Raw genomic sequence first — 23682 nt, forward strand, 5'->3', positions numbered from 1 at the left:
TGGAACAATAATATCTTGTCAATTTTCACAAATACTAAATGCCAAGTTTTTCGAATTGGGTATATTCAAAATGAAAATAGCCGAACATATATAATATAGAATTTTATTGTTATCATTTCATTCATGTAATACTCATAAAATGTACAATAAAACGAATAACAGGTGGATAGAAACAAATCAATATGAGCAATAGTGAAACCTCTTGTCTTCGAACGGACTAAGCAAGTCCAACACTAAAAGTAATTTATACTAAATTGTCTTTCTAAGTTATGGCAAATTTACAATTCCAAAGTAGCATAAGTATCAGGCGAGCAGAGCCCTCATACAGGGAAGGCATTTTTGTACACCAACAGTGGATGCCAAACCCTTAACTGCACTTGAATTCGATGCGTACAACATATAAACAGACGAGAATATACAAAATGAACCTCACATCGCATTATTGCCAGGTTTTTGTCATTAGTAATATCAAAAATAAAACAAAATCCTTTGATACAGTACACTCAGCACCACGTTTGCTATTATCATTTGGGATTAAAATAGGGCGGTTGCTGCGAATGTGGAGGCCCCGGTCCGGGGCCCATCGTTTGACTACCAATTTGACTACGTGTGCACGTTGCGTAAAGCTGCTGCTGGAAGTTATGGAATTGCTGTGCGTAATTGGGATCAGCCGTGGTTGGTCCCACAAACTGAGAATTTTTAAAACTATTGCTCTGTCCCATCGAAGGGGGTAGGGGCTGACTGGCATCTGGTGCTCCAATACCCATCGGGCTGCCTTTAGGACCACTTACGAACATCTGTGCGTTGGGATTGTTCATATTTGGGCCGGGATTAAACATTCCATCCGGACCTCCACTGGGTGGACCATTGAAACCCATTTGTGGCATTCTCATCATCCCAGGTGGTCTCATCGGACCTCTCATCAAAGGTATCATTCCTCCGGGACCAGGTATACCCATACTTCCACCCATAATTGCACCTGCTCCGTTTCCCATTGGTCCTGGCATCATGGGGCCCATTGAACCGTCGGGGCCCATAGGACCATCCATATGTGCCATGTGCGGGGGCACTACAGGACCACCCGGTCCTTGCATTTGTCCACCACCTGGTCCACAATTTGGAAAATATTGTAGATTTTGCGTGGGCATTTTTGATTCCAAATTTGAAAGTGGATTTGCAAATCTTTGTAAAAATTCTAGACTAGGTGGTCCCCTCGGACTTGCTGTATTGCCAAGTTGAGATTTCGCCGGCATATATTGTATCGTGTTTGGCGCATTAGGTTTTACTTGCACATTCGCTCCATTGTACGGATTAGGTCCTGGCGGTCGACCCATCATGCGAGGCATGGGTATGTGATTGGGGAAGGCACCTGGTAATTTGGGCGACAATGACCGTATTGGTCCCATAGGAGAACTGGGATGAAATCCATGCGGAGGCCCTTGCATCTGCATTCCCAGCATATTACCAGGACCTTGATCTAGATCTCCTAAACTGTGACAACTGCCCATATCCATCATGTGCATTGAAGTTGAACCAAAGCTCATCATACCTCCACCCTGACCACCTTGGCCGTTTAAAGAACTAGCCACACTATTCGTTAGTTGTTGACTCATTTGTGCTAAAGAAGATATGGGATCAAAATGAGACACTTTAGGATTCCCTGACATGGTACTTGTACAGTTCGGATTCAAAGGAACATTATCAGCTCTAGGACATCCATACGGAGGCATATCCAAAGAAGACGGTTTTCCTGATGGAGAAACATTTACAAAACCCCCGCTCATTTTTGGAACAGGAGATGTATTAGGTCCTGGAAACCTGTGCACATCCATCATATGCGGACTGGGTGTCGGAAACAGATCTCCTTTAAGAGAATCTGACGATGGGCCTGGACCTGTTTGTGGACTTAAACCCGCAGCAGTAGGACCTCCAATCCGTTGCGCTTTTTCACCTAGAACAAAATGGTTATGCGTTTCCTAATTAATTGTGCAAAAAGGGTACCTGTGGTCGCTGTAGGAGTATGGGGACTCGGTATCTGAAATCGACAACCTTCCGCCGATACTCCTGGCGTTGTGGGAAATCGCCCAATATCGATTGAAGTTGGTGTATTTGGACCAGAAACACGCGTTGATGGTATTTCCGTATTGCCAGAATAAGCATTATCCATGGAAGAAGATAAAGCCCTATAAACGATTTAAGTGTTATAAAATGGCATCTATTTTTTTTGTGGTGTATAAGCTATAAACTTGTGATGGGCATTGCGTTAACCCTTCCACAGTAGCGTTCAATAAAGTATGATGGATTATGCCTGTAAGGTTAGAAACCAATAGCAACCAACCAGCAATCAAAAACAGAATTCAAGGTAAATATGTATCTAAATTTTTGTCTAACAGCCTCTGCCTGACAATGGCTTTATACAAAAAAAAAGGTAAAGCAAACAGAGGCGCCTTTTACAATTTAAGGGAGCTTGCACCACTCTTTCGCCCTTTGAGGATTACTTGCATAAAAACCTTTTTTTTCTTTGAATTTAGTAAGGCAATCAAAGTTCTTAAGTCCATATTGCGCCTTTGCATATACTTTGTATGCTCTGAAAGCAAAACGTCCACATCCTAGCGGACTACTTAATTTTCCCCCTAATCCAGAATACCAACCTTAATACAGGGCGTTTCAAAAAGAATCATCCGATTTTGTAGGTTTATAATTTGTTTAGACGCCATTTTGACAACAACTGAGCTGGGCGTTGACAGAAGCGCGCTACTGCTACCTAGCGGAAACCACGCGAAACTCGAGAGCTTCCTCTTACTAACAGTACATTGTTCTATCAAATCGGACTTATAGATGAATAGCAATACATTTTTAAAATCAGATGATTCTTTTTGAAACGCCCTGTATTATCAGACAACAAGAGGCAATTGCTTGAATTCAATCATTTGCAGCTGGTTCTACATCTATGTTATTTTATTTTGCCTTTATTTTTCAGTGGGCGGGGTTTCAGCCAAGGCTGCTCTACCAACCCAATCCACTATACATTTACAAATATCCATGCCCGAACCCGGATTCGAACCTCAGTTGAGCTTTAACTGAACTGCGCCACACGGGCCGGCCTATCAGAGAAATACCAAACATTATGATTCAATCCTACTCCTGTTGTAAACGGTCAAAATTTTGGATGGGTTCATTGCCCCAGTCAAACCCCGCAAGCTTCATTGAGTCTGCACCCTTAAAGGCAAACAAGCCAAACTAAGTATTCTTGTGTTAATGGCAGAATAGCATAACAATAGTGATTTTGTCAATGTAATTATTAAGTTATGAAGTACAAATTTTTTAACTAAAAATTCACGTCGAGTAATTAGATTAGGGGATACAGGGTGTAACTTGACGTTGGGTATGCGTCTTTTTTTAGGTTATTTGTCGGTTTCACATTGTTTTTTTAAACTTTTTTGAAATGCAAATTTCTACAAAAATTTTAAATGAAGATAATGAGTGCCAATGATAGCCGGGCTTCACCCAGGAGGCCCGGGTTCGATTCCCGGAATGGGAAATAATTTGAATTTGTAACATATGTACTAAAAGAGTACACAACGCAGGCACAACGTCACCGGTTACTCTCCGTAGCCGCTTGTGTAATTAGAACCCATTAAGTGCTTAGGGTCTATTAAAAAAACACACGATTTTTTCCAATATTACGAACCCGATTTAAGGTACCTGTCTGACTCTAATAACAAAGATTAGGGACGCCTAATTGTTTTCTTTTCATTACTGGTTTCAAATGGGTTTGTTTCATGACGCAGAAAACATGTTACAGATGCAAATACCAGTAAAATATCTGCTTATAATGAATGTGTATGATACTGAGCTAATAATTTCAACAATTGAAGGGTCAAATGTATATATTGGTACATTGCCTCCACAATTTTTGTCTTCAAAATTTTACACAATTTGTTAAACTCTTCCTAATTACTTCAAGAAATTAAGCTTAAGGTACCATTTGTTAAGCTAAGGCAAAATAATACTATTTTTGCAGTTAACAACACAACTTCCCCACTTATTAAGATCTTGATCACTTTAAATAAGTTGTCCTCAGTTAATGATATCGACTTTTTTCACGATCCCCTAAATTCAATAATAAATCAAATTAGATCTTAAGTCCTAATATTTGTTCAGAGCCCCAGTGCCATGTAATTGGAATTTTTATTCTGTATGGTTTCTGGTTAAACAAATAAAATAAATATCATAAATAAATTTGCCAGGGACAATTTACCCCAATGAATTAAGAATGAACAGTATTTAGTATTGTATGGGCCAATTTCAACAAATACAAATGCTTTTAGGATAGTACAAGGTCAGGGACGCCTTATATTTATTTTAAAAGTGAACCCTAATTCCTCGACATCCACCAGTGGCACTATCTAAAGAAATATCTACGAATATACTTGAGGAGACCCCAGAATATCTGGGGAGATCCAAGGAGATATGGGCATGCCTGGGGATATCTTGCCTAAAAAGGATATCTCGTGTACAAAATTTTACGACAGGATGCTCCCTCGGGTCTGCTATAGCATTGGGTGAATGATATATACTTCTCAGGCCGGTTTCATCTGGCCCACTCTGTATAACATTCAGGATTCTTTCTGTTTTTCTGATTTTTTTGGGAAACAACATGGATTCATTTACGAGTATCATAGACACAAATACTACTTTATTGTTTCTTTTATAATAAAGCCCATAACTTTCGAGATGAGAGGGGAGGGGGAGAGCTACGTTGATGCTAGTATCACCATTGTGCCACTTCTACAAGCAAGTGGGTCTGACGTGGTGGCATAATTTTAAAAGCTGATGCCATCTCCTAATCATTTACACTCGCTCATTAGAGAGTAATTCATATTCATTTATGGCCACAGCTTACTTACTATCCAGCTCCGCAACTCTCGAGCGGCGCCTTTGATCTGGCGGTCTACAACCAAGCGAGATGGAATGGTGCGCACTTTCTCGCGCTTGGGGTAAAAGTCGGGGCCGGATTAAACGAATTTTCATCGCACGGTAGCTTCACAGTACCGTAGTAGGTGATTTTTGTGCTGTATTGTAACAAAGACTATTCTCATAGTCTTTGCTTGTATTGTGAACGTTTAGAATTTGCTGTACAATATTACGTAATATTGCAATGAAAGTAGGGTAAGGTGTTTAATAAATTTTATTGCCTAATTGAATTCAATTCGGGAAAATGGTCAACGTGGCAACACTGGGCTTAATTGCACGCCAAACAGGCAATGCAGTCTTTTACCCCAAGAGGCGGGGCATAAGCGCTGCGCGCGTAAATCGGCGCAAGCCGCTCCCGCCAAGAGAGTTGTGCAGCTGGATAGTAAGTAAGCTGTGGTGATAAATAAATAAATAAATGGAATAAAGTTCTTAGTAGAATTTCTTTTGAGGGGGTGTTAGCGCTACATGAAAACCCGACGTCATGGGTTGTAAACATAGCGCTAGGAGGCTCAGACCAGGATATCAGAATAAGCTGAAAAACTGAATGTAGAATTCCCACAATGGATCTTCAAGAATAAAATTGTTTTCCCTCTCTTGGCGCAGTGTACCTTAAAAATATACTCAGCTATAGCGCCACCTAGGAGGCTAGAGGTCTACCTAACTAAACAAAAATAAAATAATACACAAATATACAAAAAATTACATCATGGTCAGTGATGAAAATGTTGATCCCAGCGCCCCCACTGCCAAACCCCTACAGCATTATCCTACAAAAGGGATGAAGGGGACACACATCAATTTAAGAAATGTATCAAAAGTATGCAACTGATCATTTCGCTAGCATTTATTTGAGCCGTTGTAGGGGTCACGGATAAGTGAAGTATAAAAAATTGCAACTATTACATTATCTAAGGATGTTGCATAGCAGTTACACCCTGTCAACGATAATAAATATGGATTTCGAAAGGCTCTCTAACTGATAAAAAGTATCCTAAATCGACGATAATACATTAATGTTTACACAATTCAATAAGAGTATTGTTTTCTGTAATTAATAACGGCGTTCGAACAAAAACGATTATCGAAACAGAAGTATCACCATGCATACAAGCGATAATTGGCTGAATTGTAACAAGGATTACGACAAATTTCGTCTTGTTAATCGTTTTCGGTGCAATAAATTGTTTTTTATTACGAGGCCAAAGAGATAAGTATTATCTAATCAAGGAAAGTGGAATATGTAAATATCAATAACAAAAAAGAATTAGTCATATTGGATACTATAAAGGCTGGTCCGCATGTGATTGTGAAGATACTTACGGAGGTGATATCACATTTCCTTCTTTAAGGCTGGTATTTGGTTGTTTCTGAATAATTAATTCTTGACCTTCGAACGTATTAAGATACTGTATTTGCTGAGGTGATGGAACGGGCATGAGATTAGGTTCCTTGACCGAAGAAGGTGGTCCATGTGCTACTGTATTAAGTTGCTTTTGTTGTGCCATAGATTGTAGTGTGCGTCCAAACATTCCATCGACTAAGCATTAAGTAAAATTAATAACAAGTTGACAACTTTAACAAAACGTACCTGACGATTGATGGCTGCTGTTCGGTTCATTACTGCCACTAGTTACACTAGGTGATAAATGAGATGATACCGGAGTACCGGGATTACTGGGAATACGACGAGGTGCTGTGGGAGACTCTTGTGATGTTGGACTTTGACCGGTGCTCATATGTCTGGTGAGGCCGAACGGTCGATTTGATTCGGCGGGAGAGTTGAGGGCCGAGGAAGCTCTTGGTGATGGCAAAGACAAATTTGATGTAGGATTATTAGGAGAGCCCGGGTTAGGGCTTTGTAATGCTACAGGAACACTGGCAGAACGTTGAGTTTGATGATAAGGGGGCGGAGGGCCTTGCAAGCGTGGGCTCTGGCCAGGAGCACCTCTTAGCATAGCGGGTCCCCCAACGCAGGCCGAACCAGGAGGGCCAATCGGTGGACCGCCCTGTCGACCATCTGGTTTTTTTGTTCTATCTTCATAGAACTGCTGTTGCAACTTTTGCCATTCAATTTGTGCAGACATGGGACCGGGTGCGTTCGTCCCGTGCATACCACCCGGATTTCCACCAATTATATTGTGCGGTAATTCGGGACTCTCGCCACCTTCTACATTTTGATTCTCAGGAAAAAGCATTTGTTGCATTTTCCGAATCGTTGCCAGCTGTTCTTCACGATGTTGTCGTTGTTGAGGAGTTAAATTTTCGTCAGGCACTTTTACTCCCTGCAAAGAAGGTTGCATGTTTGCCAGCGATGGACTGCAAGAATCCATGTCTGTTACAACATCGGGTAGACCGTTACTGACACTCTCCAAACCTTCCAAGTGATGGCTATTTTTTTGGTCCCACGATAGGTCACCGTCACCTAGTCCTACCATGTCATCTAAACCTTCCGGGCCTAAAAAGCTATCTAAAGGTGGTTGACCCTTGGGAATTAAACCGGGACTTCGAGTGCAGCCTTTATTTTTAATCATCGTTAAATTATTGAGCCATTGAGTACTTTGACGATTGAACTGATTCACTTTAAGCGGATTCTTTTCAAGATATTTTTTTGTACCCGGTTGTGCACAGTGATAAGCGATTATTGAAGGATAACGTCCCTGAATTACTTCTTCTGCTCCCGTATTCGCTAACATTGTAGAAAAAACAAATATTTGACTTTGCTGTTGCATGTATTGAACTTCCATATTATTCGATTGCTTATTGATAATATTACTGGGCAGTTGTTGCACTCCATCGGGTGGTGGAGGATGAGGGGGTGCATTGGGTAAACTGAGTCCAAACGCATCACTAGACACTTCTGCCTCAAGACCTTCCTCACTTTTAGGCGGTATAGAACTTATCTCGTTATTTGAGGAAGTATCGTCTATTTCACACTTGCGTTCACTATTACTATGCAAGGATCCTGTGTTTGTGGAGCCGATGACACCTCCATTTTTAGTAATAGGTCTGCCCGGTTCCTTTTTTACGGGGCAACTTGCGCTTGTAGAATCGTCCTCCTTTTTAATACAGGCCTCCGCATTTGTGCAGTCTTTGTCAGAACTCCCCGGCTCCTCCTTTACACTATCCGGCCCTTTATCGTGCTTTTCCTTGATCATGTCGTTAAATCTAACACATATCCCTACCGTTCATACCGTACACACTATCACTATTCACTTACTGGTCCAGATCCAAACTGAACATTTTAATCGGTCACTAACACATATTTGCTTCATTTCCATATATCCTAATACAACAAAATGATGTTTCTCATCACATATGTTCTAATGTTTTTATTTGCATTCCATCAATTTTTAATTTCATCTTTTAACCAAATATGAAGAGCTGTAGAGGAGATATTGCGTTCCATTCCAACGGGCCACTCGAATTCCGACGGAATTACTTAAAATTTTCAACAATTAATATTGTGATTAACGTGAACGTTCTTACAAATTTTTATAGCGAGATCATAATAAAAACTTTAATAAAAATCTCACATCACAAAATGCCAAACTGTCCACACGCGTTGCTACCAACATTACTACAGTTCAATCAATCTAAACAATTAAAAGTTACCAACCTCGCCCGCTCTCTTTTGAATATTTTACTTGAATTTTTATTGTCAATAACCGCTACATGCACGCAGAATAACTCATAAACAAAGCTATTGCAATTGATTATACCAGTATATATTAAAAAAAAAGATAATACATAACAATAGCAGACACAATAATTTACAGGGTGGCCTTTTTAAGTGTCTGTTATTGTAAGAGGTGTACTATCATGGTCAGAAGTAATGATTTGCAAATTAATAGGCAACTAAACATTTTGTGGTAAGAATTCGAGCATAGCCCTGTTTGCTAATAATCAAATTGATCCCATCCCATTTAATGTTAGTGACCCATATTCCACGAATACGAACTACGATAGTCTGAATATTCACTTATTCCCACACTTCTTCTCGATGAGTTGGCTAATTCTTTAATTTGTAATTAATTATTTTATTTATTTTTGTTTTTTATAGTTTAAATTGTTTATTGAACGTAATACCGAAGATAAATGTCGTTATCGTACTTGATTTGCATTTTCGCAGAGTCATGCCTTTACTGGCGCCAAGTAAAAATTTTGACGAAGGGGGGGATTAATTTTTCTTTCCTTCTTAGGTTTTTAAGAAAACTCTGCTCCAGATATTCGGCTAAAAGAGCAGCACACTAACGCGAGCTCCTTGTGCGCCCTGCAGCTTTCTTATTAAAAGTAAAAGTAGGTCAATTAGGCAGAAATTAAAATACGCACCAATTATTCGTCTGTCCAAAGGTCCTATATCCGTTTATTAACAAACTTCGAGATTGTTTTTAATTGTGTATTGCTGTCTGTCTGTCTGTGTGCACGATAACTTTGTGTAGAAACGTCCGTTCGCTTTGAAAATTGATACACATGTTCTTCAGGAAAGGTCGCTATTGTTTTTCGGCTACGTAGAGTAACGCACCAAAAAATTACAGCCCAAACCTCCAAAAAAGGGTTTCTTTTATAATTCTTGCTACAAAGAACATATCGAATGTCCGGTTTTCTGTGTTAGTAAATATTCCTTAAACTTCAGGTAACTATGCAGATGAATAAAACAAAATTGTGCATGCGCGACCCACCTTTGTATTTGCGCAATCCCAATTTTTTAATCTGTTAAGATATTTAAATGAAATTTTGTACGTAGACCTCAAATAAAACTAATGCCGAATAAAAAAAAATGTTTTGCGGATGCGCAATTTCATATTGTTTAAATTTAAATGAAATTTATTTATACAAATGTTTTTTTGAAATTTTAACCACAGATGCTTCTAATGAAGACAAGCATATCGCATATTGTAACATTCAGATGTACGCATATCAACTTTCTTATTTGTAGAAATGTTTTTAGCGCATCTTCCAACTCACTTTTTTGTTGTAGGTACTCCAGGTAATTTAGGGGCATCTCGATGGTCTCTCAGTGTCCAAAACAACATCATTTTTGCACCTACATATTTATTAATCCCATAATATATCACAAATGCCCCAACTAAACTAAATATGCAATTGAAATTCTATTGTTTTAACGATATAGGTATGTACGTATAACATGTGAGATATTTTTTAATGCAGTTTAACTGGAAGAAAATAAAGTATTAAAGATATTGTTATTTATTAGTTAGCAGCCCGCATAGGTACATATTATATAGCTCATTGTTGAAAAATATTTATAAATCATAAATCATCCCTAACTAAAACAAATCTATCTGGCAACTATTACTAAACAAGCAACTACGCCCAAACAATAAAAATTGTGCTAATAAACTTTATAAAACAAAATGTATATGTAGGTACTTAAATGCAAGATAGGTATGATAAACCAATAATATTGTAGTCTAAGCATAAAGTCAAATCAAGGCATATCTTAGATGCATGTAGGTATATCCAAATATTTAGAAAGGACATTCTTTGGAATAACGCTTGCGCTTTAAGTTCTTGACACGTGGGCGTATTTTTTTATTTAGAAATACATGGTGCAAAGCATTTTCTGGTCTCAAACGTGCATTCGGACGGTAAACAAGTATCTTAGATACCAGATTAAAAAATTCGTAACATTCAGTTACATTTAATCCACCTGTCTTCATTGTCCAGATTTTATCGGAATATAAACCCAAAATTTCTAGCAACTCCTTACTGCCTGGAGCATTAAAATCTCGACCTTCAATGGGTTTGAGAAAATATCTATTGCCAGAAGATATGAAGTAAAACGGAGAGTTACTCCCAAATTCAATCATATCGGCAGGCGGAAAGCCGAACAGTTCCATTAAATAATGGAAGGTTTCTATCGAATCGGATCCATCGAAAAGCATACAGCCTGCAAACAGCTCCACCATAATACAGCCTATTGACCACATATCGATTGCCCTTGTTATTGGCATTCCTAAGAATACCTCCGGTGCCCTGTAGCAACGATTTTGCACATAGTTAAAACAAAGTTCTGGTTGGTGGAACGATTGTGATGCCCCAAAATCGCCAAGCTTAATTGCCGCAGATCCGACCCGACACACTAAAACGTTTTCGGGTTTAATATCGCAATGGATCAACCTCTTTGAGTTTAAAAAGCACAAGGCCTGAAGCAGCTGTCTGGTGTAAATTCGGATTAAATTCAAAGATACTCCAATGTTAGGATGCATTGTAATCGGACTCAGCAGTGTTCCCACACACTCTCTATACAAAACACACTTGAATCCTCTCCACATAGTTGAACCAACAATATTTGTTACCATCCTCGCGCCACCCACAACGTTGAGCGCTCGAATTAATTCGCCCTCTTTTGTCAAGGAAAAGTTGTAATACTTGTCATTTGATACTTTGAGAGCAAGGCGTTTGGATGTATAAATGTCAACCGCCCGATAAACGGACCCAAAGGTTCCTCTGCCAAGTAGTCCAATTATTTTAAATCTATGGGCCAGTACGACACCGTCCATGTCTCTAGTAAAACGTTCCACAGTTTTCTGGCGATTCTGCTCGCGTTTCCGAAAGTTCAACCAGAATGATCCAGAACGAGTCTCCACAGCATCCTGAAAAGAAAATATATAATCAGTAGGTATCTCCATAAATGTACCTATAGTGGGTTGGGTTGGTAGAGCAGCAACCCCCCTGCTAATTAAAGGTAATAAATAAATAAATAAATATGTGACATTCTACTGTCTCCAATTGGATTATGATTTTATTAAAAAGTAGTTCAAACTTTAAAATAGAAACCAAGCTCTTACTTAATTTAGTGCGAAAAAATTACTAAAAATACACTTCCGTACTTCGCGCTCGCGGTTTGGTGTGCAGAGAAAATGCAATTAAATAAAATCGTAGGGACGAACCCTTAAATACGGGTAATCATCCTCTGCAAAAAATCGTATACATGTGTCGACCCATTTAGAGGATGGAACCTTCCGAATAGTGACTCAAAACACAAATCCACCCATGTAAATCATCATTACCTATGAAGGATCTATAAAGGATCTAGATCATTTTGGGAGGATCTTGGATCTTAATCTAGATAGACCCTTTCTTAAGTGTGGATCTTTGATCTGGATCTAGATCATGATGTTTAAATGTATCTGAATCTGTATCTAGATCCAGAATTAAAGGATCTTACCCAACACTGGTTGCTACTTTTCCAAAGGTAATCTGGTGAAAACTTCGACTCATCGATAAATGCAAGTTATTTGAATTTCTTGCATTGTGAAAAAATATGAGTCGATAGTTTTGGGGATTTTGTATAAACAATGTATGCTCAAAGTCAATTTAACATTCATGAAGAGGTCGGAAGTTTATTCCGTGAACAAATTGGTATATTTTTTATTAATAATAAGAAACAAATTTTGATTGTGATGATTTTTTCTCATTAATTGCCAAGTTGAATTTCAAGTTCATTGATACCATTCCTTTGTGTGGGTTAAATTTTATTTAGCATCCATGGTACCTTATCATTTTATCAATCTTTTGAATAAGAAAATGTACCAGGTGTTGGTGAGTAATTACAAATAGAAAAAAACCTAGATAAATAATTTGGGAATTTACGAAATCCTCTCCAAAGGTAAGTGAGAAGAATGTATAAATCCTTTCAGTCTCAGCTATTACACAAGGCACAGATTTTTTTACAATTATAACGCATGTTCCCATAATCTATTGAAGAGGAATAAGAGAATCTCATTGGTAACCCATAGTCGAGTAGCATCAATAAAAGAGGCGGGGACGCGAGTGATAAACAATTTAATTATTTAGTCAACCTTTTTACTCGCCTGAGGATGGCAATTCGCCTTTAACTTATCCAGAATAAAATTATATGGGGAAGGTTTAGAGTTTCAACCTCGGCCAGCTGGCTGAAAATAATTATTACGTCAATTAGGCTGATGTGAGATCCTGAGCATTCTGGTGTTTGCTTGCTAAGAAAGGTAGGCAGTTGCTTTTTGTAGAATTCCCACTGGCATGTGGAATTGCACATGTAACAGTTACAATTAACCATTTTAAAAGAACGGCACGAGAAATTATGGAAGAATATCCCTGATCAGAGACAAGCCAAAGCTCTACTAGAGATACTATCCACTCAAAGGTTGAAATTCAGTACGAACTACTATTACAAGATAATGCTTCAGGAAGATTTTGGACCTTTTTTGGATAGAGCCGCGATACAGGGACTAAACTAGGATACTGTCTCCAAGCAAGATTTTATTTAAAACATGGTAACCAGGAGAACTTACAGGTAGGTACGTACATACATACGTCAGTGATAACCATGGGCAGATAAATAATAGGTAATAACATAAGAAATGCCCATTCATTATTACCGAACACAAAAATTAATAACAAATAAATATTATTTTCAAAACATCCCTATATAGTGTGTATTGCACATATCATGCTAATTAATACGGAATTTTATTTTTATCAAAGCTATGAGACTCTGTTTAATAAACAGCTATAAACAAAGAGATACGTGTGATAGGCACCTGATCTGTAAACATTAAAACTATTCAAGATATAGATTAGCGATTAATTATAATTACGTGGGTACATTCGACAAATTGCACAACTTCAAAACCCGATTTTTTGAAACTTAAGTAAGAGTATAAAATATAAGTACCAAGAACTTTACAGCCAAGCGAATTTAGCAACGCAACCCATTTTTTGTGCCATTAAATGTTGGATTTCAAAAAATTATATTATGGATCAATTAATTTTTGATAATTGCACGTTTAAAATGGATGGTTCAGCAGAATATAGGGAAAGGCGATACGACGTTTAGATACCAGGCGTGCGGTCTGACGCCTGTCGGGCGCAGAGATGGACGGGAAGTCTCTGATAAATGTTCACATTTAATTATTTGGAAGGCGATGCAATAATGATTGAAAGTTACGTTAAAAATAATAAATTACTTTGGTTCTAATTGTGTCATAGTCTAAAACACCAATTTCTATTAGCTTTCTCATGAAATAAACTGTTAGAAAATTAGACATTTTTGGTTATATTCAATTATTATGTCAAGTAAAATAAAATCGGCAATTTTGCCCCAGTTTAGGAGACATCGTATCTGTTAGAACCTAACTAAGATGCCGTGGCGAGGCACAAAAAATGGGCAGTTTGAATAATTTTCAAATCCAGTAACCAGGACCAACCAATTTGATCCCTACCAGTAACGTACCTATAAGTATACTTTTAAGGCACTGGATCACTTTTCTAATGTTACGAACAATGTAGAGCAAGTTTACGGAAATTCTTTAAATTTCGTCAAAAGCATAAGTAATCCAAAATATCTGTTCAGAATTGTTTATTAAAACCAAAACTCGCAGCAAAACTGACAGATATATTTTCATTTTCCAAACTATGAATTTCCGCCCAAAATTGTTTTACCCTAAAACGCGAATACGACTTAAAGCCCTTAATAACAAATGAATTGAAATTGGTGCTTACGGTTAAAAGTTTAATAATCAAGTTTCAATTTAACAAATCAGCGATATTAAGTATGGAGTACATACCTTTTCTTCGTAGAGCTTGAGCTTGTGTTGGAACATATTTTCAATTGAAGCAAACTATCGAACACAATTTAAGGCCGAGTTATTTTAAAAAATGGATCCGCTCCGTCCGCGAAAGACGTTAAATTGCACCAAAAAGTGAGGGGATAATTTTCATTTCAACAACCAATGGTAGCTCTCGATGCGAATGAGTCTGCGCTTTAATGCTCAAGGTGACATTTGTGCTTTACAATCGTACGACGGTCTGTTTATGAAAACAGCATAGCTGCGATAACCGCATCCACATTCTTTACCTGTTAAATAAATAGTGAGCTAATATTACTTTTACGTCATACAATTACTTGCATTTTTCTTGATGATAAATGAACTTTGAAAAATATTAAACATTTTCTTGGGCTGCATTAGGAGAATTGGCCAACTTCGTGTTAATTTTTTACGCATCTAAGAAAATTCAAAAGGCGAAAAAGCTCTAAGTGTAAACTTAATTTAACAAAGAATGTCCGAGCGTCTGGCTCAAGATTTCTGGCTACTAAAATACAAATGCTTAATTAGCTCGAACTGTAGGTATGATGATTTGAAGCAACTCCTTTTTGTGTATGGACTGAGTGAACCTGCTAATGAGGAATACACATTGTTTTGGGCGCGTTATTGCAGATTGGGCTCTCTGCAACTATACTGCCTGTAAAACTACGGCTCGGTGACAGTCAGGAAGAGATAAAATAACGATAATCAAATATGAATTAATCGCGTTACCAGAATTGTAATCCGTTCTCGTGTGAAAAACCATTTTTACGCGGCAAGGCGTGATGTTGCCGCAGTTTGTCTCGAAAGATGTCTTCGTGTGTACGATCCTTTAGTGTAGATGCATATGTAGCTTTAACGTAACTTTGTTCTGATTGGTCATCGCGTGGAAACAATTGTAAAGAAAACATGGCTTCCCAATTAAATTGAAATTACAAAAACATTCAAATACTCAGCAATAAAAGTGGGTAAATTAAAGAAAATCCGGAGGAGCCCACACAAATTGACTTCAAAATGCATTTCGCTATACCAGACACAAAAGAATTAAATGACGGCAATGGCAGCATATTTGTGGTAAGTAGAACAAAATCGAATTACAATTATCCCATATTCGTTTTTTCTAGGGATATAACATACATATCAATGGAGTATTTCATTGTACGGTACGTTATAGACAACTGCATAACTTAAACGAGCAACTACGGAAAGCTTTCGGTGCAGAAACGTTACCTTTATTTCCGCCAAAGAAAATCTTACCTTTAACAGGAGGACAGTTGGAAGATCGAAGGATCCTGTTGGAAAAATATATACAAACATGTATGTGTTGGTGTTATTTGGTTTACCTGACATATAATTAAATTATTTTGCCGTAGTGGGCCAGGATTCGAGGCTTATATCGTCGGAATTACTTATAGGTTTTTTATTATCTGCTCAACAAGAAACAACAAGCGAAAAGAAACAAGAAATGAAACTAGATATTTACACAATGAACAATTTTCAAATAACAGTCAGAGTGTTATCGACAGATAGGACAGAACAAGTGTTGCTAAAAGTGTGTAAGCAGATACAGCTACCGCTGGAGTATGTTCGATATTTTGCTTTGTTTTTAATCAAGAAGGCAGAGAACGGAGATATAACGATGTTACGAAAATTGCAAGATTTTGAATCCCCATACATATCACATAAGTCCATGCAGCCGTCACATAAGATAGTCTTACGTAAAAGGTATTACAAGACAGTTTTTAGAAGGTGTGAATGTTAATTAAAATTATTTCACTTACAGTTATTGGGACATAAATTATGATTTAGAATTAATGACAGATCCAGTCAGTCTAAATTTGTTATATGTACAAACAGTTTCCGACATAGAACGAGGTTGGATTTTCTGCTCAAATAATGTTAAAATGGAATTAGTTCAATTTCAAGCGCGTTTAGAGAAAAAGGAGTACATAGAGATAGCTCGAACATTAAAGTATTATGGTTATATTCAGTTCAATACATGTTTTTGTGATTATCCAAAGCCTTGCACGAGGGTATTGGTCGCGATCGGCGGTGAAGAACTTAATTTGAGGATCGTAGGGCCAGGTCAGCTTGTCAAAGAAGGCAGCTTTAAAGTGACGCGCATGCGTTGTTGGAGAATCACAGCCACTCATGTAAAACGAATATTGAACTTGCGAGAATTTTCATTTCACTCTGTAGTTTCAGAATAAGCAAATTGTTGCTGCAAACAGCCAAAGTAATGATTCTATATTAGAATTGTCTTTCGAGTATTTGATGTCAAAAGACAAACTTCAGTGGATTACAATATCGAGTGATCAGGCCATTCTTATGTCTGTTTGTTTACAATCATTAGTCGACGAACTTCTACTTAAAAAAAATGGAATCGACTATAAAGAACTTTCTGGCTCTAGAGGAAGTTGGACTTACATGAAGCGAGATGGTTCCAGTCAATTGATCTCTATAGATGATCCAGATGTGTGTCCGATTGGTGTGGTGAGTATAATCATTCACTTTTGTTGTTTTTCCATTTTTCCATCTGTTACAGGTGGGTGAAACAACCAACGCAAAAATTCCAGAGTTTTTCTCCATAAAGAAATTGCAAGAAAAATTCGCGAGCGTTTCTTTCAAAACTGGCAAAGATTTTGTAGAAAATCACGCATTCGAAGGTATAGGTGATGATGATTTATAGAATTGTTTCTTTTATATTATGTTGATGAGTGTTAATTGTGCCAAATGGGGGTAGGAATCTGTACGTTTGGTACGGAGCTGCGCATTTAAAATGTAGCTATAATTTAAAGTTTTATCACTGTTATTGTGTATGAGATTTTTTAATTTGTGACAATGTTTTAAAAACAATGCAAATGAGGAGGATTCATACGATTTTGCTCAACTCTAATTGTTTACTTCTATTATTGTAAACAGCTCAAATTGAATACTTACATATTATTTTTATTATACTCAAACTCGAACATAGTTTTGTACCATTGTATTTACAAAGATTAAATATCCCTTGGCAGTGCTTCACAATGTAAATTCCAGTTGACCTGATAATTGTATATTTAATCTTTGATAGCTATTTATTCGTATAGATATATGTTTATATTAGCATTCAATTTATTGTTACATACTGAAGGTGTAATAACTTTTTATATATTTTCTTAATCGTTTTGTAACGTCTACAAAGGCAGTAAATACCATGCTAAACCTGTGCTTATTATTTCATGTATCTACTTCCTATCTAAAGTATCTGTATTATAATTTACTCATTTATAGATATTTTTTGAAATTTTAACACAGAAGTTTTTAGTAAAAGCTGTTCGCATATCAGATGTGCGCATGCGCAGATGGCACAAGACCAACTACATTTTTTTGAATTTTTAACGTAGTAATGTGATAATTTTGATGCGCCACAAGAGATGAGACCCACTGCAGAAGGATAAACGCTTAGTAAGAGAGGACTTCAAAACGAGTCTAGGAGTCGAATTTTTATGATCATGTCTACTAGGGTTGCAAACGGACTCCTTATTATTTGTATCCTTGCAGAGGATTGAGCGCTTTATTAGGCCCAAATAATTGTTCCCATAAATGTGCGAAAATTCAGAAGTATGTATTATTGTACCACGCTCGACGTCAGATAGATTGATAGAATTGCATGGTTTGTTAAGTTTAAACAATTCAATTTCAAAGAAATTAAACATAATTAATGTGGTACAATGGCCATTGTTGCTTGAATGCGTTCGTTCAACTGACGTAGCTTAAAGCGGCAACGTTGTAAATAAAAGATATTCCCTGATTGGTGTTTAGAGTTCATGCAACGTGTCTTTTCTCAGTGGTGAATTGTTGCAAGTTTTTAAAATGTTAAAGTTATCGATAATTTTCACATTAATTTTGGTAAATTTCCTAGCAAGGACAGATGCAGATATAATAAATAAAAACGTCGAACGAGTGATCGATTTATCATCGCAGTTAGTGAAAGTCAGTGCAACCATAACCTTACAAAATGCCGGCAAAGACACCGAGAACAATTATTTAATTGTACTGGAGCCAAATGCACACGCTAACTTATCGTACATTTCAGCTAAAGACTCGTTTAAGGAAGAAATGAAGATTACAGAGACGAAAGATGCGAAGTATGGAGACTCGAAGGTGTTTTCCATAAAACTGAACCAACCACTTGCAGCTGGTCGCACCGGTTCAGTAAGTGTGGAATTCATCTATACAGGTTGCTTAATTCCGTACCCACTCAGCATTGCACAGAAAGACAAACAGCTTGTTCGATACTTTGGTAATCACTACTTCTACTCTCCGTATACTTCCACCAAGCAAACTACCTCTGTAGTTGTTAATACCAGAAGCATTGAAAACTATTCGAAACTAAAACCTGTGGCCCAATCGGATTCCAGCATTACTTACGGTCCTTATAATGATATTGTTCCTTTATCTTCTGATCCACTGACTGTGCATTTCGAAAGTAACGCACCGTTTCTAACAGTAACTCGCCTGGAAAGATTAATTGAGGTGTCGCATTGGGGGAACATTGCAATTGAAGAAAACGTTGATATCTTACATTCTGGCGCAAAATTAAAAGGTTCTTTCTCACGATATGATTACCAACGGGACACAAGCAACAATCATCACAGTATTAAATCGTACAAAACCATTCTACCGGCGGCGGCTCATAGTATTTATTATAGAGATAGTAACGGCAACATTTCCACATCACAAGTTCGCATGCGCAAGGATTGGATTGAACTGGAATTACGTCCACGGTACCCATTATTCGGAGGCTGGAGAAGTTGTTATACCTTAGGTTACAGTGTTCCAAGTTATCAGTATCTTTACAAGGGTGATAATAACCAATACGTACTTCGTATGAGATTAATCGATAATGTATTTGATGACATGCATGTCGAACACTTACAAACCGGAGTTGTTTTACCTGTTGGTGTCACCAATGTCAAGTTAAGTACACCTTATTCGGTTGAAAGATTACCTGATTCGCAGACGTATAAGTATTTGGACACGAAGGGGAGACCAATTATCCGATTCGCTAAGAACAATTTAGTCGAGCAACATATACAAGATTTAGAAATAACGTACGAGTGGCAACCTGTGATGTTATTGCATGAGCCTTTATTGTTATCGGTTGCTTTGTATATATTATTTGTAGTAGTCATTATTTATGTGCGACTCGATTTCTCCATCTCAAAGACTGAACATCTAAAATCACAGTAATTTCTCACTTCTGAGCGTTAGATTAGTATTTTTCGTGAACTTGTTATCATTAGTTTTAGTATCATAATGTGTTTTAATACATGTACAATACTGAAATATTCATTGTTGAAAAATAAAGTCTAGCTAAAAATTAGAATTGTTCGATATAGATCTCGGAACAGATTTAATGCAATGTCTGCATTTGGGTGACTTTTTCCAATTGAGACAACAATTCTTGATTAATTCCATTTAAAGAGTCAACTTGCCACCATATAGACATGAACATAACAAATTTAGCCCCTATGAGTTTTTAAATGATGCAAATTTTTCTTAGTAAGCAATCAATGCTCTGCAACGAATGTATTGTTTGTGACGCTTCCAAAGTGCTATTTCTTCGATTCCAAGATATTTGAATTCTGAGTGAAGATGAAGAAGGGGTCGAATATTCCTGTGAAACGTGAATGCTTTAGCAGGGGTTTACTAAAATGTTTTAAAATAATCTTTTTTTAAGGGTAACGTCGAGTGCTGTTAGGGTGCTATTTATTTAGAAAAGAAAAAAAAATGGAAATTGTTCCAACTTCATTTATAGATAAGTAAGTTATTGGAAAAACAACTTGAAAGTTTTCCTCAAAAGCGCGAAAAGATAGCTTCCCCCGCGCCCCTGGTTTATACAGATAGAAAATGTGCATTATAATTGGTCTAAATTTATGTTTCTGCCATCAATCACAAATTAATATCACATTAATATTATAAATGGCCAAATTTGGCGATTGACAATAGGCAACTTTACATACTCCGTTCTGGACATTATTGCAACTTTTTGTGATAAAAGAAAAATTTTATTTTTTTGTTAACTACACCATTGAATTTACTTATAACGTCCATTTGAAATCATGTAGACATGAACATAAAAATTGAACCCCTAGTTGTTTGAAAATGACCCATCTGTACCATTACTAGTCCCCCGGTTTAAGTTTTTTTCGTTGTGGTTTCTAGCCCAGGCAGTAGTTTCATTGATGTTACTCAAGTAAAAGCAAAACAACCCATTAATAGCAAAAGAAACCAAATGAATGTATGCTATAGCTATAGAGAAGTAAAAAATTGTTGTAAAAGTACCTATCACCATTGTTTATTCATTCAAAACCAAGCTCTATCACTATTCACCATACCACAAGCTAGCGACATACCAGGAACAGAACATTGTACAGCTCGAAAAAACTCAAAGAAACATAATGAACAAGGTAGGTACTACACCCCTGCACGATACTGGCCATACAATCAATACGCAAGTGGGAAAAGCCCAGTGGGCAGTGAATGTGAGAATTTTACACTAGTCGAAAGAAAAGCAAGAAAAACGAGAGCGAGCAATGACAATTCAAGTATCGCGGTATCAACGCTTCAAGCAGAACAACCCAAAGCTGCTAAAATGGAAATACCAAAGAAAGCATTTCCGAAACGAGTTGGAACAGCTGCATGCTCCCAGGAGGGCTTTTCGGGCATACAACGAAAGTACTATTTAAGTAATTAAGCTGGGTACCGTAAGAGATCAAATGTGGATAATTTTGGGTTGACCTAAAAAACATTACTCGGATGAACTTTTTCTGCACTTTTTCGATCATGTCTGAGTATTTGAGAGTTTGAGGAGACCAGATGCATGCAGCATACTCAAGCTTGGATCTAATAAACGCATTATATAAGGTTAGCATTGTCTGCATATTCGTGAAATTGAGTGTATTTCTGATAACGAAACCAAGAAGTTTATAACACTCATTTGTTAGGTATTCAATGTGTAAGTTGAAGTTAAGGTTGTTATTGAAAAACACGCCCAGGTCCTTAACGGAGGTGACTCGTAGTAAGACCTTTCCATTCATCTTATAGTCAAAAAGTAAGGGATTCTTCGATCTAGTAAAAGTAAGGACTTTACACTTATTGATATTTAGTTTTAGTTTATTTTTGATACACCACTTAATTACTGAGTTAATGTCCTCTTGAATATTTAAACAGTCACTTGGGAATTGGACTTTATTAACAAGTTTTAGGTCGTCCGCAAATAGTAGTGCTTTCGAGTTTTTTATCACTCGCGGTAAATCATTTATGTATAAGAGAAACAGAAAAGGACCAAGAAGTGTTCCCTGGGGGTAGTGTCAGCACCATTCGCCTTAAAAGATGTACTATACGACACGAACTTTTGGCCTGAAGGAGTTGGTATCAAAAGGTTCGATTTTTCAAAACATCCCAACGTGGCACTCAGAGGAGCGGATTTTCCCTAGCAATAAGCGCAGGCAACAATATCATCAACCAAACTACAACGATGAGCATACCCCATATAAACATTCAGTGTTTAAGCAACAAGATATCTGTCCTTGATGCTTACCTAGCGGATAAAACCATAGCGATACTTTGTCTAAACGAACACTGGTTACGTTCTAGTGAACTCGAGTGCACATGTATCGAAAACTATAATAGTGCCTCTTCTTTTTGTCGGAAAATATATGCTCACGGTGGGGTTGGCATATACATCAGAAGTGACCTTAATTATACCCATTTGCCTTTAAATATTGCAAAGATGTCTCTTGAAAAGGACTTTGAAGTTGCTGATGGAATCTGATATAATGGCATCCAAATAATAACTGTTTATAGGTCCCCGCTAGGCAACCTGGACGTATTTTTGCATTGCATGGCTGATTTACTACATAAGCTCAAGTCTACGCAGGGAATCATCATCACAGGAGACTTCAATGTACACTTCTCTAGACCTGATTCCAGAGTGAGTTAGATGCTCAACCTATTTCTATCTTTTGGTTTAAACAAAACTGTCTTTGAGAACACGCGTCAGGATTCATGTATAGATAATATTTTTACTAACCTCGATTCTCACAAATACAATGTAAAAGTCCTGCAACCAGATCTCTCAGACCATAGTGCCCTCATGATCACTTACACCACAGTTGTACCGGAGGATACATCTTCCAAAGAACGCATTATCTACAAGCCAATTACACACATAGGACTATCCAAGCTTTATAACACCTTGGAACAAACAGACTGGTCATTCATTTCCAGTACTAACAAAACTGTAAATCACAAGTTTGCTTCATTTATTGACATTATCACAAAAGCATGTGACATGTCTTTTGGAAGCAAATCTAAAGTAAGTGCTCGTAACAACAGACAGTCATACAAAGTACACTGGTTTAACCATCATATAAGAAAAAGGAGAGAGGTTCTTCATTTTCTAACATTTTTAAACAAGCAAAACTCAAACATCGTCAGCAACGAGACATTAAAGGATTACAGGAGGATCTACAGAGCTGAAATTAACAAGTACAAAAAACAGGCTAATGATAACCACATGAAGAAATCTTCCAACACTCAAAAAGCTGCATGGGACATAATACAGAACTACAACCCAGTAAAACAAAGACAAATTCCAAACACTCTGACAGCTGACATATTTAACTCTTTCTTTAGTGATGTGGGTACTAATAGTGAACAATTTACCACAAACTAGTGTGAATCCTTTAAAATTCCTTGAAAACTTCAATATTCCTGGAAACCTAAATTTCTCATTTAGGGAAATAACGTACAATGAAACACGAGAAATTATTTCAAAACTAAAAAATACCTTGAGTAGGGACCCATACAACCTCAATTTAAAAATCGTCAAAACGGTGCAAAATATAATAATTTATCCCCTTTGTAAACTCATCAACCAGTCTGTGAACGAAGGCATATTTCCTGATTGCCTAAAAATTGCAAAAGTGGTTCCAGTCCATAAAACAGGTCCCAGAGATGAGGTATCAAACTATAGACCAATCTCCATCATCCCAATTTTTGGTAAAATTTTTGAAGCGGCGATGAAAAAACAAATACAGCAGTATTTTGAAGAGAACAACCTATT

At 37.2% G+C, this 23682-nt stretch overlaps 4 protein-coding genes across 6 annotated transcripts; 2 read left to right on the forward strand and 2 right to left on the reverse strand.

Annotated features, from left to right (window-relative positions):
* Positions 1-87: 87 nt before the first annotated feature.
* LOC116165499 (protein BCL9 homolog) lies at positions 88-8548 on the reverse strand. Of its 2 annotated transcripts, XM_031479991.1 has the most exons (5): positions 8464-8544; positions 6566-8415; positions 6298-6514; positions 2002-2183; positions 88-1951 (listed from the first exon to the last, which is right to left on the reverse strand). In XM_031479991.1, exons 2-5 carry the CDS (start codon positions 8130-8132, stop codon positions 525-527), a joined length of 3393 nt encoding a protein of 1130 aa, XP_031335851.1. In that variant the 5' UTR covers positions 8133-8415; positions 8464-8544; the 3' UTR covers positions 88-524. The 2 variants fall into 2 exon arrangements, with proteins under 2 accessions (XP_031335851.1, XP_031335850.1); XM_031479990.1 differs by having other exon boundaries at positions 6566-8548.
* Positions 8549-10208: 1660 nt separating this feature from the next.
* On the reverse strand, positions 10209-14643 carry LOC116166068 (dual specificity tyrosine-phosphorylation-regulated kinase 1B-like). Its single transcript, XM_031480900.1, has 2 exons — positions 14550-14643; positions 10209-11594 (listed from the first exon to the last, which is right to left on the reverse strand). Exons 1-2 carry the CDS (start codon positions 14583-14585, stop codon positions 10467-10469), a joined length of 1164 nt encoding a protein of 387 aa, XP_031336760.1. The 5' UTR covers positions 14586-14643; the 3' UTR covers positions 10209-10466.
* An 813-nt stretch (positions 14644-15456) lies between these two features.
* LOC116165991 (sorting nexin-17) lies at positions 15457-17777 on the forward strand. 2 transcript variants are annotated; one of them, XM_031480792.1, is made up of 6 exons: positions 15457-15641; positions 15692-15884; positions 15941-16292; positions 16351-16720; positions 16767-17060; positions 17113-17777. In XM_031480792.1, the coding sequence occupies exons 1-6, from the start codon at positions 15582-15584 to the stop codon at positions 17254-17256; spliced, it is 1413 nt and encodes a 470-aa protein (XP_031336652.1). In that variant the 5' UTR covers positions 15457-15581; the 3' UTR covers positions 17257-17777. The 2 variants fall into 2 exon arrangements, with proteins under 2 accessions (XP_031336652.1, XP_031336654.1); XM_031480794.1 differs by having other exon boundaries at positions 16773-17060.
* A 594-nt stretch (positions 17778-18371) lies between these two features.
* Positions 18372-19938, forward strand: LOC116165953 (dolichyl-diphosphooligosaccharide--protein glycosyltransferase subunit 1-like). Its single transcript, XM_031480734.1, has one exon. It carries the CDS (start codon positions 18423-18425, stop codon positions 19800-19802), a length of 1380 nt encoding a protein of 459 aa, XP_031336594.1. The 5' UTR covers positions 18372-18422; the 3' UTR covers positions 19803-19938.
* Positions 19939-23682: the final 3744 nt, after the last annotated feature.

Source organism: Photinus pyralis, unplaced genomic scaffold (assembly GCF_008802855.1).
Source record: "Photinus pyralis isolate 1611_PpyrPB1 unplaced genomic scaffold, Ppyr1.3 Ppyr1.4_LG3a, whole genome shotgun sequence".
NCBI lineage: Eukaryota > Metazoa > Arthropoda > Insecta > Coleoptera > Lampyridae > Photinus > Photinus pyralis.